The sequence below is a fragment of the Sarcophilus harrisii genome, chromosome 3 (genome assembly GCF_902635505.1).
Source record: "Sarcophilus harrisii chromosome 3, mSarHar1.11, whole genome shotgun sequence".
In the NCBI taxonomy this organism is placed as follows: Eukaryota; Metazoa; Chordata; class Mammalia; order Dasyuromorphia; family Dasyuridae; genus Sarcophilus; species Sarcophilus harrisii.
Window position 1 is genome coordinate 301,787,117 of NC_045428.1, and position 19,347 is coordinate 301,806,463.

The 19,347-nt window shown below is 33.3% G+C and overlaps 1 protein-coding gene across 2 annotated transcripts in view; it reads right to left on the bottom strand.

Moving 5' to 3' along the window:
* The window catches only part of GPR156 (G protein-coupled receptor 156), a 73,833-nt gene that overhangs the window by 28,220 nt on the left and 26,266 nt on the right, over positions 1–19,347 (bottom strand). For both annotated transcript variants that reach the window (XM_031959708.1, XM_031959707.1), the window contains 2 exons: positions 13,386–13,521; positions 935–1,045 (listed from right to left, as the gene is read on the bottom strand). In XM_031959708.1, the coding sequence (XP_031815568.1) occupies positions 935–1,045; positions 13,386–13,521 (247 nt within the window). The remainder of the gene's footprint in view (positions 1–934; positions 1,046–13,385; positions 13,522–19,347) is intronic.

Here is a 19,347-nt window from a genome sequence, read left to right on the forward strand (position 1 = left end):
AATGCAAAATATTCACAATTGTTTTTTGGTATCATCATCATCATCAAATATATTCTCTCTCTGTGTTGCCCTTCTTTCTCCTGTGTGTGTGTATGTACATACATACATACATATATATGTATATACATGTATATACATATATATGTATGTATGTTTGTATATATACACACATACACATAATCAAGAGTTACCTAGCTTCTCTGCCTCATTTCCACATTTGTCAAATGGGAAGAGGGTTGGACTTGATGGTCTCCGAGGTTCTTATCAGCTCTAAATCAACAATCCTTTGACTTTTTTTAAATTAAAAAAAATTGTGTATTGAGATTGGGACCATGCTCTCAAACCAACTAGGATAAGGATGAGACTTCTAACCAGGGATTATTACAATACTACAAGGACTATACCCAGGCATAAAAACCTGCAGAGGACCAGTCTCCTAAATGGGCATGTGTCCAAAGTACCACTATGACAATCCTTACACTTGTGCAAGCATCAAACAGGAACTTAGATTTAGAACTGGAAGGGACTTCATTTCACAGTTGAGGAAACATATTCATTAAGGTAATATGACTTATCCAAAGTCAAAGGAGGATTTGGACGAGTCTAGATTTGAACCTATCTAACTTCAACATTCTTTCCATTGCGCCACACTTCCTTACTCTCCACAGCAATCCTAGGGCTTAGGTGGCAAATTCATCAGGGATTATTGTTAGTGAGTCATGGAACCCACCACTAACAGCCCTTTGGAACAAAGCCATTCAGCCCATAGCTGCATAGTGACCAGCATGTTGCCTCTGGAAAGCCTTGTTTATTTTGGTAACAGGCCAGATGCCAAGATTAATATGAAGAAGGCTTCTCCATCTTATTCTCATTAATAGAAACTAAAACGAAATTTGCTCTGCAACAAAGCAGAATGAATTTAGTAGTGACTCACCACTCTCTTGTCTGGGACCCGCTGGGTAAAAACTTTGTACAATCTCCAGCTCTTCCCCAGGATGGGGCCAAACATTAGGGAACTTCCAACACACAATAGGGACAGTCTGACCTGTAAGTAGAAGGAAGAAGATGAGGAAAGTAATGAGTCAGAAGAGCTTTCTTATTATAAATTTTATAACATTCTCTGTAGGTATCCAAAGTCAAATACACAAAGTAAAGAATAAAGTTTTAATAAAACTGTAAAATTTTAATGAAATAATCTAGTGAATTAAAATTTTCCATTTAATGAAATAATTAGCTTAATTGTGGCTGGATTTTTGGGTTGATTTTTTAAACTATATACTTAAAAATATTCATTTAAAATATATATATATATATATATATATATATATATATATATATATATATAATCACATCAAGAATCTAATTCTGTTTTTTTTTTACCCAAGCATCATTTATAATTTTCTTTTTTCTTTTTGTTTTTATCCAAACACTTGAACGTACCCAGTCATGAACAACTAACTATTGCTTATTAGAAGCCATTCTAATTTTGGATAATCTTAACCATTTGGAGAGATGCTGTATTGAATAGTGAGCTAAAGGCCAGCATTGGAGCTCGCCTTTATATCTGATTTCACATCTTGCCTCTGCCAAAAGTTAGCTATGTGAACATAGGTACCTAACCTCTCAGTATTCCTAGGCAATGATATAATACCGTATAGTAATAGAGGAGTTACTCAATCATTTTCAGCAAAGAGAGTTTCTAAACCTGGAATTCTATATAACTGAGGAAAATAAAGAGCTACAATAGGAGAGAGGATATAGTGGATAGGAAACACTGGGAAGACCTGAGTTCAAATCCAGACTCAGACACTTACTAGGTATGTGCTGGGCAAATCATTTAACTATTGTTTATTACAAAATGAGGATAATAATAGCATATACCTCCCAGGATTGTTGGGAGAAACTAGAAATGATTATTAAAATATTTATTTCCTTTTTTCTTCTTTTCCTTTCCCGTCCTTCCCTCCTTCCTTTCTTTTCTTTCTCCCTCCTTTTTATTCCTTCTTTCTCCCCTTTCTCTCTCTCCTTTCATTGACTTTCTCCCTTCCTTCCTTTTTTCTTCCTTTCTTCTTTTTCTTCTATCCTTTCTTCTTTCTTCTCTCTCCTTACTTCCAGGTGACAGTACATTAAATAATTGAAGAACATTATCATATCCCTGCTATGTCTTGTCTTCACTAGACTAAATATCATTAGTTTCTTCATGAAAATGCCTGGAGTCAGGAGATTTCATTAATATTAATTAGTAATAAGATTACTTCAATACTTGAAAGATATGTGATCTCAGTGGTATGGGCAGTCCATCTACCAATGAATGCAATCCCTACACTGCTTATGGTTTCATGAATTATTATCTGGAAAAAAAATTGTTAATCTGGTTGTCAATATATTCAAGTGTGGGAGTTGACCTCTACAATGAGTTAGGTTAGTCTGAGAGGAGATGTAGTCTAAGTCACTGATGCCTATATTTGAAATCTTTATAACATGAGAGCAATTGCCAGAATTTGGGGGCTGTTGGCAGAGCCTTTAAGATTCTAGAGTCACCTTCACCTCCAAATGAGTACTAGCCAAAGTCTTAATTAGGAATTCTAATACCTGGGACAACTTCATTTGATGGCTCGTACTGTGGAAGAGTGAGGTGAAGCAGAAGATTGGTATAATAAACAGAGTGCTATTCTTAGAGTCAGGAAGGTCTGAGTTTTAATTCTGTCTTGAACACTATTAGCTGTGTGGCCCTGGGCAATTCATCTAATTTTTCTCGATCTCAGTTTCCTTTTTTTAAAATGAGGGAATTGGATTCAATGGCCATCTCTGAGGTCCCTCCCAGTTTCCCTGATGAAAGGAATAAAGTATGAGCATTCCTGAGTTGTTCAGGTAGATTGTAGGAATTGTAGGAATTGAGAAGACCTAGGAATGAAGAGACAAGAATATTTAAAGGGAATGGGAGGCTGAGGTAGTGAAATAGACTATAAGCCAGCTGCATTCTGAACTTAATGGGGAGGAAGAAAAATGAACTAGGAGTACATAGATAACAGCAACAAAGATCTGGATAGGAGAGATAAACTTTAAAGGAGGTGAGGTGGTTGTAGTGTGATTGGAGGATGCGGAGGTGGAGGAGGATGGTGAATGGAGAGTCTAAAAGTCAAACTGGGGAATAAGGATGACACATGGACTTTTTACATGAGAGTGATGGTTGAAGGTATAACACAAAGAAAGAGAAGCCAGTCTTGGAAAGGGTAACAAGAAATACTGGTATCTTCTGGGAATAGCTATCATTTACTGGCCCTAGAAGATTTAAGGAATAGGGGCAGTTGGATAGCACAGTGAACAGAGCACTGGTCCTAGAATTAAGAGGACTTGAGTTCAAATGTGGCCTCAGATACTTGACACTTACTAATTGTGTGACTTAACCTTGATTGCCGCCTCTCCCCCAACCAAAAAAAATATATAAGGAATATAAGAGGAAAAGATCTAGGGGGAAGGATAGCTTGGCCATAAGGTAGGGAGTGTCCAGAAGGCACATAGATAAGAAGGGCAAAAGAGGATGGGTAATGGGAAAATCTAAGGTTGAATTTACTCTTGCATCAGAGTGGAGAGGGGTGTTAAAGGAACTGAATCTTCACTGTTTCCAGGTATCCCATAAGGCACAGATTGCCAGAACAAGAGAGAGGCAATGATAGCATCAGGGAAATTGGCAATGCAGTAATGGGATCTGAGGCTGAAGGAAGGAACAGGCTAGTTGGGTTTGCTGCACTCTGAAGGAATGGGAATAGGAGCATTTAGGAAGTATACTCTCTTTGATGTTGGCCACTTATACTAGGTCTGACTTTGGGAGTAAAATATTAGTAGAAGAAATAATAACAACAGCAACGATAATGATGATGATGATAACAATAACAACTAGTAATTAGAGAGAATTTTAAGGATTGCAAAATGCTTTATAATTTTTATTCTATTTTATCCTTATAACCACTTTGGAAGATAAGTACCACTATTATGCACATTTTTTGGTTTTAATCCAATAGTATTTTATTTTCCCAAATACACATAAAGAGAGTTTTCAACATTCATTTTTGTAAAATTTTATGTTCCAATTTTTTCTCCCTTCTTCCTTTACTCCTCCCCCCCAAGACAGCAAGCAATCTGATATAGGTTAAATATGTGCAATTCTTTTAAATATATCTCCATATGTGTCATATTATGCAGAAAAATCAGATCAAAAGAAAAAAAAACATAAGAAAGGGGGAAAAAAGCAAGCAAGCATACAAACAACAACAACAAAAAGATGAAAATATATGCTTTGATCCATATTCAGTTTCCATAGTTCTCTTTTTGGATGCAGATGGCTTTCTCCATCCCAACTCTATTGGAATTGCTTTGAATCACTGCATTGTTGAAAAGAGCCACAACTGATCATCACATAATCTTGTTGCTGTGTACAATGTTCTCTTGGTTCTGTTCACTTTACTCAGTATCAGTTTATGTAAGTATTTCCAGACTTTTCTGAAATCAGCCTACTCATCATTTTTTATGGAACAATAATATTTCATTACATTCATAAATCATAACTTATTCAGCTATTTCCCCATCTGATGGGTATCTACTCAGTTTCTAATTTCTTGCCACTATAAAAAGGGCTGATACAAACATTTTTACACATGTGGTCCTTTTTCCTCTTTTTTTTTTATCTCTTTGGGATACAGATGAGTATTTGATCCCCGGATCAAAGGGTACACAAAGTTTTATAGCATATTATAATGGACAAATTATGCCCATTTTTAAAGATAGAGAATTTGAGTCAGGAGAAAAGACTTGCCCAGAGAAGGAATACAGTTAGTGAGTGTCTGCAGCTGGATTTGAATTCAGCTGGATTTAAATTCAGATCTAGTCCAGCACTCTATACACTGCACTACCTAGCAGCTTCTAAGTAAAATAAGGTAATAACAAATAAAATATTTATTTCCAAATTTAGTGTCAATAAATTACTGATAGAGTAGCCAGGACATTTAATCTGGTTTTAGAGAATTGGAGTTTTAATCTTAGCTCTGCCACTTAGATTTGATCTTGAGCAAGTATCTTAAACTTTCTCTTTGAATTTGTTTCCTCACCTATAAAAAGAAAAGATTGTACTAGGTGACCTCAACTGTCCCTTTCAGCCCTAAAGATGTGATACTGAGAAAATATTTACATTCCAATTAATTATAAATGCACATATATAAACTTTGAGATAATAACAACTAAATAGCTCTTTCTACCCCCATCCTCCATTGACCCTTTTCATCACTTTTCACCTCGTTGTTGGTTTTTTTTTTCCCCCATCCCAAACAGTTACAGGAAATGTATATGTTGTTCTAGTTTGGCTTTCTTTGTTCAATATCATGTTGAAAAAAACTTCTCATGTTTAATTAATATCCTTCATATTTGCCATTTTTGTAGCTTAATGATATTTTATGGCCCGAAGGTACTAAAATTTGTTCAGTTATTCCCTAATTATTAATTAATTCCCAGTTTGGGGGCTATTGAAAATAAAAGCAACAATGATGTGAATAGAGTCGTTCCTTTTTAAAAATATCTTTAGTATTTAGTCCCGTTAATGAGATCATTAAGTCAAAAGGTTTGATCCAGTCTATAACTTTTACTCCATTGTCTGGCTGCTTTAGGAAAAGATTACATTAATTTACAATGATGTTATACTTGTTTCCCTGCAGGCCCAGCAACTCTGAATTTGTCATTTTAAATTCTCTTTGCCAATTAGATAGTTAGAAGGGGGCATTCAAGGCAGCTTTTATATTTTTTGATTACCAGGGATTTGGAATAATTGTTCAAGTGATAATTAGCAATTTGGAATATTCTCTAAAAATTGTTAAATTACATCCTTGGGTAGTTAATCCATTGGAAAATGGTTCCAAGACTTTAAAATTTGTAAAATGTCTTTATAGTTTGTTGTATATATGCATATATGTATATATTTGTTGTTGTTTTATCAATTTCCAGTTGTGTTTGACTCTTCATGACCCCATTTGGGATTTTCTTGACAAAGATACTTAAGTGGTTTGCCATTTCCTTCTCTAGTAAGTGTATACATACAAACACACACACACACACACACACACAATCAGTATTATTTACCATAATTTCTCTTCAATCACATTCTTTCATCTTTTGATCTGTTGTGGGCCAGGACAGTAGTGCAAACTGGGTGACTTAAATTGACCTTTGTAAAAGATAATGGAGAAAGCAATAGTGCCCTGGCATATTGAGTAGTAGCTTTAATAATAGTGACAGAGCCTTATAATTTCAGCATAATAGGAAAATAGTGGACTGTGGCACTGGGAGCCTGGAGATAGTGAAAATTCCTAATGATATTGAGCCTATTCCAATAGTAGCTGTAGCCAGAAAGGATAATCTAATGCTAGTTGGCAAGACAGGAGTAATAACCCAAACAGCTGCAGGTAGATTTCAGTCAATCATAGGCGCATCTAGCATGTGGGATAGAAAGTAGCCACAGGTTAAACAGGCAGGCCCCAACCAGCTAGATGTGTTGGAAATAGCACAATTTTATTTTGATGGATAGGCTGGCCAGCAGCAATGAGAAACCCATGTTGGCCCTTTGTTGATGTTTTGATGGGTCCTCTGGCTTTGTTTCAGGGATAAGGAATGGGGAAGAGCTGCTGGGTTGTAAAGCTGCCATTTGTGACCCTGGCTACCCAAGATATTGAATGTTGCTATTAAAGAAATTATTTATCTGGGCTCTTAGGGAGCCATCACACTGGATGTGAAATCAAAACTGGGACATGGCCCTATTGTTTTTTTTTGTTTGTTTTTAAATGTAAAATTCTTTATTTGATCAAATCTGGTTATGTATAATTCCATTAGTTTGATAGCTTAAAATACTTCATACTATTTTTTTTGGAAACCTGAGAAATAAAATTTTATTTTGTTATTTTTTTCTCTAAGCAGTTTTGTTCTTTTGTTCTCTGTGGAAGTTTTAAAATTCCATTTTATAAAATAAATTATAAGTATTTTGATTAGTTTTGCATTAAATCTATAAATTTATTTTGGAAATATAAACTTATAATCATATTAGCTCAACCTATCCATGTGCAGGAGCTGTCCCTTCAGCTCCTCTGTTCTTCCTTCATTTTTGTTAAAAAGGAAAGTGTCTTTATATAGCTGTATTTGTGATCTTGATAAATAGATGTCCACATATTTGATAAATTTTGTCATTCTTCAAATGGTATTTTATTTTGCATAAATTTTCCTGCATTTTAAAAAATGATACATAAAAATTCATGTGCTTTTTGTGGGCTTATCTTACTGTTTGGGAAATAATGTATCATTTTGGCTATAAAGTCATAAGAAAACCAGGGTTCGAATTCTGCCTCTGACATGTACTAGCTATGTAACTATGAGGAATTCATTTAGTTTCTTAGTGTCTATCTAAAACTATTATAGAACTATTTTGGATCTAGATTGGTAGAGTGGTTTTTCATACAGATCAGTTCCTATATTAATGAAATCACAAGTCCAGACCAACTCAAAACAAAATAATATAGCAAAAAAAGAAACCTTTCCTTCTACCTTAAGTAATTTATTATCATTGAAGTGATTACCAATTAAAATGATTTAACTGGGTTTCCTGGTTTTCCAAATAAGGATGTTTGGAAACTCCTTATTACAAACTCATATCTTAATTGCTTATCATGGCTAGCATGTCTATGTCCAATAAGAAAAACAAGGAGACAATCCTTTTTCATATTTAGGGATAATATTTCTCATATTTCTTATCACATATAATGTTGGGTTTTTAGCATATACTACTTCTAAAAGAAAAGTCTTTCTAGTTCTGCACTTTTCTGACCATAAATAGATGCTGTATTTGATTGAAGGCCCCTTCTATGTCTATTTATAATGGAGATTTGGTGCATTCCCAGAGTGCCTCAGATGGCAATTCCATGTGGAGAATGCTAGGGAGCTGCCTCTTGGAGAATCGTGATTTGAATAGGAAGTGTGTTAGAGAGACAGACTGTGGAGGTTCATAGACATTCTCTAGTTCCAGTTGGCTAACTGTGTGCTGAAGAGGAGGCACTTTTATTGGCTGTGGAGACATTCAAAAAAGCTGTTAATTTCAACTACTATTTCTCTGCTTCATTTATTTCTCAGGGACCTTGGTTACTCCTTTGCTTCAAATGTCTGTTGAAAGGACTAGACTCTCTGATCTTGGGAGTTTCCAAAATTTAGGAGATTGAGTTGCAAAAATCCAAAAACCAATTTTCTCTGCCAGCACAGCATTCAAGACTCGGGTATCAAGGAATGATCTTCAGCTGGACCTTCAGGTGAGCATCCAGAGGAAGCTGAGTTGAAGACTCATCAGAAAGAGATGCTGCATTTGGATGTGAATTTGGTGGAATCAATGTTATGTAGATTATTCCTACCCTCATCCCACAAAAGACTGAGGTGCTGTTGGGGAGCATAAACTCTAGAGATGTATATGGGGAACATTGTATATTTGTTTTGGCTAAATCTTTGAAATAAATGTTCCTTTTCAGAAAGACAAAATAATGGGATTGGGCTGTTTAGCACTGGTATCCTAACAGTGGGAGTAACACAGCTAGGGGAGGGACTAAAGCAGATAGCAAAAAGAGAATACACACCTTAAACTCCTAAGGGCACATTCTGAGAACCCTGAGGGGAAGATGTAACAATATGGTCCTGAGAGAATGGGATTGAGCACACAAGCTACAAATTAATATCAGATAATTTTAATGATTTTTATTGTTGATAGGATTTATAATTCTCATTGTTTTTACAATATTCAATTATCCTTGCCTTTCTAAGTATTAAGCTTTCTTGGTTGTAATAAAAATGTTTTTGTCACATTGCTCTATTATACTTGCCAATAGTTTATTTAATATTCTTATACATAAAATATTAAATTAGCTTATAGTTCTGATTTTCTGTCTCATATTTGGTAAACTAGGGGACCAAAAATTTCACTTCTCTTTTTTTAATTCACAGAAAGAATTGAATAGACTTTATACATAGAAATATATGTAGTATAAAGAATACTTAAGATCATAAGATACAGGACAATAGTATACTTGGGGATTTTCTAGCCCAATTCCCTCATTTAGTAGATAAGGATAAGGATACTCTAAGGTCTAGTTTAAGTGAATTATGTTCAAGGTCATGTAGATAGCAAGTATCAAAGCCAGAATTCAGGTTTTAAGATTCCATATTTTTGGATTTTTGCAACTCAATATTCTATACCTCATTTTCTCTTAAGGTTTTATGAAGGTGTAGAAAAATTTCCTAGTGGATTTTTCTAGTCTCAGTACCTTTTTACATGTCAGCAATTTAATGATTGATACTCTTGATTTTTTCCTTCTGAGATTGTATTTTAGGTTTTACATATGAGTATATATGTATATATGTATATATGTGTGTGTATGTGTGTGTGTGTGTGCATAACACAATATGTCCTATTTTATAGTGTTTTGCACTTTATATATTTGTGGGTATTCAGAAATTTCTTTTAAATTATTCAATTTAATAGATTGAGATTATTATTCTTAAATAACATAAGTTAACATAAATTGATTTTGTCTTCCTTTTATTATTTCTAATTTTGCTTCATTGAGTTTTTATTTCCTTTTTGATTACATTTTCTAATTGTCAACATCATTGTTTAAAAAAAACCTAAAAATGTTAAGAATCACGATTTTAAGACTGTCTTTAAACTTTAGCATAGCTATTGATACTTTAACTATGAAATCCTTATTTACTGACAGATGTGCTTTTGGAGGATTTGAAACCATTACATAAGTCCTAGCATTCTTACTATAATTAAATCAGGAGACAGAAATAAGTTACACAAGTTGAAAGATGGTATCAGGAGACCAATAAAAAGTTGGCAGCTTTACTTTTATCATATGTCCAAGTCAACATTTCATGGGGCATTTGGGTCTCTTATATTACAGTATTCAAGATAGGTATTGACAAAGTTATATTATGGTAACTATTAGCAAAGTTATTAATATGAAAATGACAGTGGATTACAGAACAACATCTGTCACAGAGGATGAAGAGGCAGAGAAATTAATTCTACAAAAAACTAAAAAAGATCCTCCAAATTAAATCAATATATTCAATATTTGGTGACTTTAATGCAATGTAGGAATAGGCAACAATAGAAAAAATGTTAGAAAACAGGGTTCAGAGGAAGGAATGAAAGATACCAAAAATTTAGTTTATATAGAAACTTTATAGTGAATACTTTAAGAAATAAATTAAGCACAAGTAGTAATACAAAGATGAAACTGATTATATGTTAACAAGCAGGAAATGACTCATTACTGATGTGGGAATCATCCCTGAATTCTATATATAGTCATACCACATACGTCTTAAAGCAAAGCTCACCATTAGTATAAATCTAGAAAAAAGAAGAGAAATGGTAGACATAGTATGCAATTAAAAGAAAAAAAAAAGCCTCCAACATAATCTATTTAAATAAATTATTGATGCTGAAAATGGGAAATAGGTGGAGAAATGATATTTAGATTGATTATGATAATTTCAAAGAGAAGGATTCAATCTTATTCAATTCTCTAATAAGACTATGGTAAATTTATGGAAGATCATGGACAAGAGTTGTGAACTAGGTATAAATGAGTTGTAATATGTATCATGGAAGAAAATTTCTCCATTGTTGAGATCATAGATTCATTATATATTTGATTACTGAATTTTAAAAATTCTGCTTTTAATTTTATCAAGTCACAGTTTTATTATTCATTTTATTAATTTATTTTTTGAAATTTTCCCCTTTTCTTTCTTCCTTTTTTGTTTTCTTTTTCTTTTTTTTTAAATTATAGGTTTTCCCCCTTTTATTTCATGGATCATATTTATCATGTTGTTTCTAATTTTTGTTTCATTGCCTTTTCTTTTTCTTATCTAGATACTGGTATTAAACTTGTCTCTGAATATTGCTCTGGATTTATCAGATAAATTTAGGTATAGTGTGTTCTTTGAGTTAATCTCTTATGGTTTTTATAATTTTTTTCCAACCTAGATACTATTTAATAAATCATTATTATTATGATAATTTTTAAAATTAATTTTTTTCAAAAAATCAAATAAGCCCATATCTCTTTGTCATATTATCATTCTTTATTTCTAGATTTATTGAATTATTCCATAAAGTGTAGTAATTAGAATTTTTGCTTTCTTAAATTTAACTAGGAATTCTGTAAGATCTAGGACTTGTTCAATTTTTGTGAATATTCTACATGTACTTGAGAAAAAGAAAATATCCTCATTTTTTCTAAAGTTATTGTCATATAGCAATTACATCTAATTTCTTCCACTATTTTCAAGACTGCCTGAGAAACAACAAGATATAGTAAATAGAGCACTGAACTTGGAGAAGAACTGCATTTAAATCCAATCTCCAAAATTTACTAGCTATATGGTCCTGGGCCAGTCACTTAAACTGTATTTTTCAGTTTCTTCATCTGAAAAATGAGGGGAAGGGATGAACTCAATGGCCTCTAAGATGCTCTCAAGTTCTAAATCTATGATTCTCTGAATCTTTTCCCCCTTATTTTTCTGATTTAATAATATCTTGATTGCAGAATATTGAAATCTATTGTTAATTTTCTATTTCTTCATAGAAATTTTATAAAACTAACTTATATGTAATTGCGTGTACATATAATGCAAGTAAAATCAATATGCTCTTGTTATGAATTGTGAATTTAATCAGGATATAACTTCCTTTTTATGTCTTTATGTTTTCTGATTTAACTTGGTCAAATATTACTACCACAAACCCAGATTTTTCTTAACTGGTTATAGCATGATAAATATTTTTAAAACTTTTTGATTTAAATCTGTGTACATGTTTGTATTAGTTGTATTTGCTTTTGACAACACATTGTTGGATTCTTTTCTTTAATTCAACTTGTCATCAGTTTTTCTTTATAGGGGAATTAGCTCTATTTACACTCAATTTTGTAGTAATTAAATTTGACTTATGCTCCATTTTTTTCTTTATTAAATCAATGTTCATTTTGTGAGGAATGAAAAGTTTCTTATAGTCTATTTCTTAGCCAAATGCCATTAAAGAACATTATATAGAATCCTTATGTTTTATACTAATAATAATGAATATCACTAAAATCTGAATACCCCCCTTCCTGTCAAAGCTCTTGATTGCTTCCTAAGTATTCTACTAATATTTTTAAACCAAATTTTGGGGAGTCAGATTCTTTTGTGGCCTCTTATTGGAAATTCTAGAGAGTACAGCATAAAAACATCACTAAAAGAGAAAAGACATTGGGGCCTTATAATGTTTATAACTCATATGAGTTATCTTGATTATAAATGTCTCCTATTTATTTGCCTTTCTACTTGTTAATTCTATGTTTGTACTTATTCTTCTCATTAAGGTTTATAATTGTAGCAGAGTGAATCTCAGGCTTAAAGGCAAGAGATGTTTTCTTTTTACTATTTATGCCCTATCATTTCATTATATATCTTTGTTTTGAACTAATTATTATCTAACTGACTGTTAAAGGTGAATGCTGATGTGAGTTCACTAGTGTGAGCTATAGTATTAGGAGTGTGAGTTTCCAGGTACCTTGAACCTGAGATACTTATTCCCCATGGGCCCAACTTATGAGTGCAAGTTGGGAAGAAATAAACTTAGAGGAGGTGTTATATAAGATATATATGTATATGTGTATGTGTGTGTGTGTGTGTGTGTGTGTGTGTGTGTGTGTGTGGTGCTATATAAATGTATAAAAGTGAGCAGTACTTTTTCAATCATCTACAAATCTTCATTACCCCATAGACCATAGCACACCTGTCCATGGAGATTTCTTAGCAAAGTCACTGAAGTAGTTTGCCATTTCCTTCTCTAGTGTATTTAGTTTTAAGTAAATAATTTTTTAAATAAAAGAATTAAAATGCTATGAACAAAGTTTGAACTGAAGAGGAAAGGATAAAGTGTACTTCCTTCACTTTCTTCCAGAAGTAGAAGGCTATGGGATTGGAATATCATCTATACTATCAGAATCAGTTGATGTATTGGTTAATTTTTCTAAATTGATTTTTAAATTATTTCTTTTTTATTCTTTAATACAAGGGATATCTTTCTGGGAAGGGAAGGAAGAAATGAAAAACAACAAAAAGAGGAGAGAAAAAAAGTCTGATTAATTTGAAATGGATACATATGATGCTTTCAATCATAAAGTTTCCTGCCAGAAATGTGACCTCTGTGAATGCCTGTCATGAATCAAATAGGCCTAACAGAGACATGTTTGAAGGTAATATATGAGACTCAAAATAGTCAGTTTTACTTTTTTATTCTCTCTCTCACCTACCTGAATGAGGGTTGTCATGGAGGGTCCCAAAAAAATATCTTGGTCTGAAACTCCAAAGAGATATGCACTTGCATATATCAGACCACTGCCCATCAAGGTCATAATGTTCAGATTGGGACTGGACATCTTCACAATCCTATAGAAGTCAGGAAGAGAGAAATTTATCATCAAACTCCTTCCATACTGGGAATATAAGTATAGATAGTTGTTTTTCCACATCACCTAAGCATGAAAGTACTTAGAAAAGAGTCCTTACTGAGAAACCCCCACCTTTATAACCTTCTTATTTTCTGTTTACATGTTTTTTATAAATGATAAATTCTGTCATTTACTTGGCATTAAAAGAAAGCATGTTGTTTAAAAATTATATGTATCAAGAACCATCATTGTACTCTACAAGTAATAATTTAACAACTTGATGGTACATCAGATCAAGTGCTGTACCTGGAGCTTGGAAGATCTGAATTCAGTACCTGTCTCAGTTGCCTCATAAAATGGGAATAATAATAGCATCCATGTGAGGATCAAATGAGATAATATTTGTAAAGTTCTTTGCAAACTTTAAAATCCTATATAATCATTAGCTATTATTATTATTTTAACATTCCTGATATGAGGTGATTAGAGCCAACATTATTATAGTAGTCTCTTGGCTGGTCTCTTGTCTCCAGTCCTTTTCCTATATCATCCTGAATATCCTACTGAATACATAATACATACTACTAAATACTCATCTGTGAAATAGGGATAATCATACATTGCTTATTTACCTCTTTGGGACAGCTAAATGTCTTAGTGCATAGAGGGCTGGGCTGAGAAGTCAGAAGATCTGAATTCAAATCCAGCCTCAGAAGCTTGTTAAGTGACAATTCACTTAACTCCTATTTGCCTTAATTCCTCATCTTTAAAATAGGGACACACTGGAGAAGGAAATGGCAAAGCACTCTTGTATCTTATTATTATTATAGCTTTTTATTTACAAAACATATGCATGGGTAACTTTTCAACACTGACCCTTGCAAAACCTTCTGTTCCAACTTTTCCCCTCCTTTCCTAGATAGCAGGTAGTCCAATACATGTTAAATATGTTAAAATATATGTTAAATACAATATATCTATACATATTTATACAGTTATCTTGCTGATCAAGAAAGATTGGATCTAGAAAGAAGATTAAAAAAAACCTGAGAAGGAAAACAAAAATGCAAGCAAACAATAACAGAAAGTCATTCTTGTATCTTTGCCATGAAGACCCCACAACTAAAGTCCATGGGGTCATATACAGTTGGACATGAGTAAACAATAATACCACTACCTACTTCTTAGGGTTATTGTGAAGATTTATAATTTAATTCTAATAAACAATTCAACAGGTATTTATTAAGTACCTATTATGTGCCAGATAGTGGCAATGGGGATAAGACTTGTGATTTCACTGTAGAGGGACCTCCTTGTATGAAGAAATTCCCTTTACCAATGCAAATCAGCATTACTCTGCAACTCACAGCCTTAGATTTGCATAAGCACTGACAAGTTAAATCACTTACCCAGGGTAACAGTCAGTATGTGTCATAGTTGAGACTTTAACCTAGGTTTTCTCAGCCTTGGAGCTCCAAGGCTTTCTTTCTATTGACTATACCATGGGACTCAATATGAAGATAAAAAGTCAAGTAGGAAATAGTCCCTTTCTTTAAGAAGTTTATAGCTTTGCAGGGAGGAGAAGGGGAAGCATAATAAATAAAATTAAAAGGTCTATAATTTCTTGAGATAGGGGCAGAGATACAAGCAACTATGGCATTAATGTGTTTCCTGTAGGTTGTGGCTCTTAAGTTGGTCACTGAAGGAAGCAAGGGATTTTACGTGGTAGAAATAAGGAAGGAATGCATTCATCTGTGAGAAGGTTTAGAGAAAGAAGATGCAATATTACATATGGAAAACAGTAAACAGACCCATTTAACTGGAACATGAAATCTATGGATCCCTTCTCCAAATAATTAAAAAACAAACAAATATAAGATTACCAGTTACATTGAAAGTTTTTAAAATATTAAAAAAATACAAGTTTATGGACCTCAGGTTCAGAACTGTTGCTCACAGGTTATCTCAGTCCAATCTCTTCACTTTACAGATGGAGAAACTGAGGCTCAGAGAAGTTAAATAAGTTTCCAAAATCACAGAAGTAGCAAGTTGCAGAAGCAGGATTCAAATGAAGAGTATTTGACCCCAAACCTAGCTCTTTTTATGATACCCTGCTGTTCACTCAGTCCAGAAATGTTCTTATGAAAGTAAAAGGAGTCTTCATATTCAAATGGCTATGTTGTCTAGGTTACTGTCATATAGATAGCCTTTCTAGCTCTCTCATTCAGCTCCATTTGATCTGGAAGCTGCTTTATGCTCAGGTTTATTTGTAAGCAAAGCAGATTTGACTTAGCACTGGTCCAGGTTTAGAATTGCTGATTTGGTTAGGAATTTGCTGATTTTGGTTAGGAAAACTCAATGTGGTTGTTATTTTCTACCAAGCTTATTATCTGATAAAACCCTGATGTATCGTCTTCTCAGCTCGCTGATTGACGCAGTTTTCATTTTTAGAAGGGACACGTTATACATTTTAAAGCAGGGGTAGGTACATTAGAAAATTGAACTCTGATTTGAGTATTGCATTTACCAAAATAAATGATGTAGTTTTTCTTGTGAAGTCATTGGGAGATGAATTATGTCTGGTCCAACAGGTTAATGGTAGGGACTGGAAGAATCCTTTTACCACACCTTTTTAGAAGGATAACAATTCTCTAAAAAAAAAGCATTCATGTGACTTTATATAACCAGAACTACAAACTTAGGGATACTAAATATTTTTCTATAACAACATGCATTGTGATATAACTCCTATATTTATATGTACATGTATAAGTATATGCACATATAAATACATAAAAAGATTTACCAATTTTAGATTTAAATGTGACTGATATTTTTGTTAAAGGCAGACAATGGAGGAGGTGACTGGCATGCAATGGATTATATCATCAGAGGATAATAATATTCTTGTGTCACAAATGGTAGGTTTGAAAAAAATCACTGGGATCTGGTCTGGTTCCAGCCTCTGCTTCATTCCATGTATAACTGGAGGCAAGGCACAATTCCTGGGTCTCAGTTTCTTCATCTATAAATAGGACAATAATATTTGTATGATGTACTCCACAAGGTTGTTGTTAGAAAGGTGCTTTATAGACTCTAAGGGAAGGATATAGTCCCTTAGTATGGATTGGTGGATATATCATCAATCAACCAACAAACATTTAATAAGTACCTAATATATATCAGGCACTGTGCTAGGCACTATAGATACAAAGACAAAAAAGAAGAAATCTTTAACCCCCGAGAAGTTCTATTTTATTGACTCATGAATATGAACTGCATTATTTTTATCATCATTGTCATTATTATTTTTTAACAATATAGGTGTAAGTAAACCAAAGTCTGGACTAGAGTCATGGCAATGGAAAGAGAGAGAGAATAAGGAGTCAGATCAAAATGGAAATTAAAATATTGCATTCTATAACTTATCTTCACCTTCCTCTTAACTGTTTAATTACAAAACTCAAAAGAAAGGCAAGAGATTTCCTGACTTTTTAGTTTTCAGATGATCTCTCAATTTAGAATGAATTAACTCAAAAAAAAACCAAAAAGACTTTCTATATTAAAAAAGGTAATACTCTTAAAATCTTATTATGATTCTAATGGTTTCTGATAAGTCTAGGTACATCCATTAGTTCCTTGGTGTCATTTTCATAAAACTTCATTGCTAATTACCCATTTCTTATATCTAACATTTATTATATTTGGAATTCTGAAGGTCTTATTTCTGGATGGCCATGTCATAGTTTCTACTTTTATTGAGAATTCTGGCAAAGAAAAGTCTGAGATAATTCATAGCTTGTTGTAACTTATTGAAGCAAATGCTCTAAAAATATTCCATGAACATGGTTGACTAAAATGATACCTGTGTAGAAGCAAGGTATTGGATTGTTTGAAATACAATACAAAATCGAGATCAGTTGTTGTTGCTGCTATTGCCAACAGACAGACGGGCTAAAGGCAGCAACATGAGCCAAAAAAGTAGAGGATAATGATTTTCCTCTTCTTTGTTTAGTTTCTGTTCATTCAACTTCATTAGTATGCTAATGAACAAAGGTTTTGAGGATAAAGGGACTTTGTAGTCCTAGGCTCCATATAGCTCCTGTGTGATTTCTTTCTCTGAGGCCTCTAAATAGAGTTTGGGGGACAATGAATCCCCACAAGAGGTTAGACAAGTTAAAGGAAATTTGTAACCTCAATTTGGATAGTTACCTGTGATTTTGATTTAGTCCCAGAATTAGAAAGTACAAAGAATATACTTAAACTTAACTTGAGGTCTTTGCTGACTGGCTTTTTGATCTGTGTCCCTTAACTGTATGTGATAGTTCATAGTCTTTCTTAAAAAACAAAATGCTACCAGCAGGTCTTTTCAGAGAGAAGCTTTCTAGGCATTGCACTTTGGAATACAGGAAAACACATGATCTTGAAAAGATCAAGGCAAGAAGGTAGCAATCAAAGGAGTAGTAGAAATTTATAGAAGCAATATGATGCTTAGTGGACAACATGGATGTAACATCCACCAGAGATCATCATAAAGGGATAATGATAAGATATCAGCAACTCTATATTATTGGAGTCATGAATTTCCCTGGGCGTATGTACCTTTAACATGGGAGTTCCTGGCACATTGCTTTTCACACATTCTCCATGTGTATGACTTCTCTTCATGTTACACTATTGTACACATTCTTTGTATATATGTTCACTCCCACTGGCAAAAATGTATCTTGTGGGAGATTATAATCCATGTTTACATAAATGGAGTATTCTCTTGTCATTCTATTTACTTTATGATTTGAATAACTGTCTTGTTTTGAACTACTGAGTCCTTTGAGGAACTTATGAATTAAGATTTTAAGTTGATCAACAGAGTATCTTAATCCTGACGTAGCTTTTCCAAAGGGTTCATAAGGAAACAGCCAAAGGCTACTATAGCTTAAATTAAATCTTTATTTAAATAGGTTTTATTTACATAGTTTTTCTTTCAGAAAGCATCTTAATAAAAACATTTACATTTTTATCTTAAAAACTTTAGATTGTAAATGACACCCTCCTAAAGAGACATTCCCCCCAATATGGATATTTATTCTAAATGCAATTTGCATTCTGGATTCAAGTAATTATAACTTTGATAATCCCACATACATTTGTGCAGTATGGCTTGATCTTTGCTCTGAGAAGTGATTTGGCACTCTGGTGATTCCTCTTCCTAGATCTTAGGCTAAACCTCACTAAACAAAAAAGATATAACTTTCCACCAGTCTGTTACAGAAAAGGAATATTTAAAAAGAATATATAAGTGAATGGATTTTCAGAGAAATTATTAGCTCCAAATGACTTCTATAAATGGAGAGTACAGCTAAAGGCAGCAATACACAAGTATTCATGTCAGAAGAATAGAATTAAATTATAAATTAGTATATCTGCTAGGGCACACACTGAATTGGCTTACTTGGCATGAGGTCATAGTGTAGGGGTGGGGGTGGAGGATGGAAAGAAAATCCATAAAACTATGGCACTGAGCCAGAAAGAAAGGAGGACTGACATCTGCTTGATCCCTTAGACGTCTGAAAGGAAAATGGTACCAAGAGACAGTAAATGACAAGAGAAGGCCTGCCATTTAGTCACAAGCAAATAGAAGACTTTTTTGAGAGAAGAAAAAAAATTGAAAAAAGTCTTGTGTATATATTTTTCTGTATTATTTTCAGTCAAGCCAGGTCATATGCAATTACCCTTTCTTTAGTTACTGTCTCCATAGCAACATGGTAGCTTGGGATGAATATTTGGGCTTAGAGTCAGGGAAGAACTGAGTTTGAATCTCAAA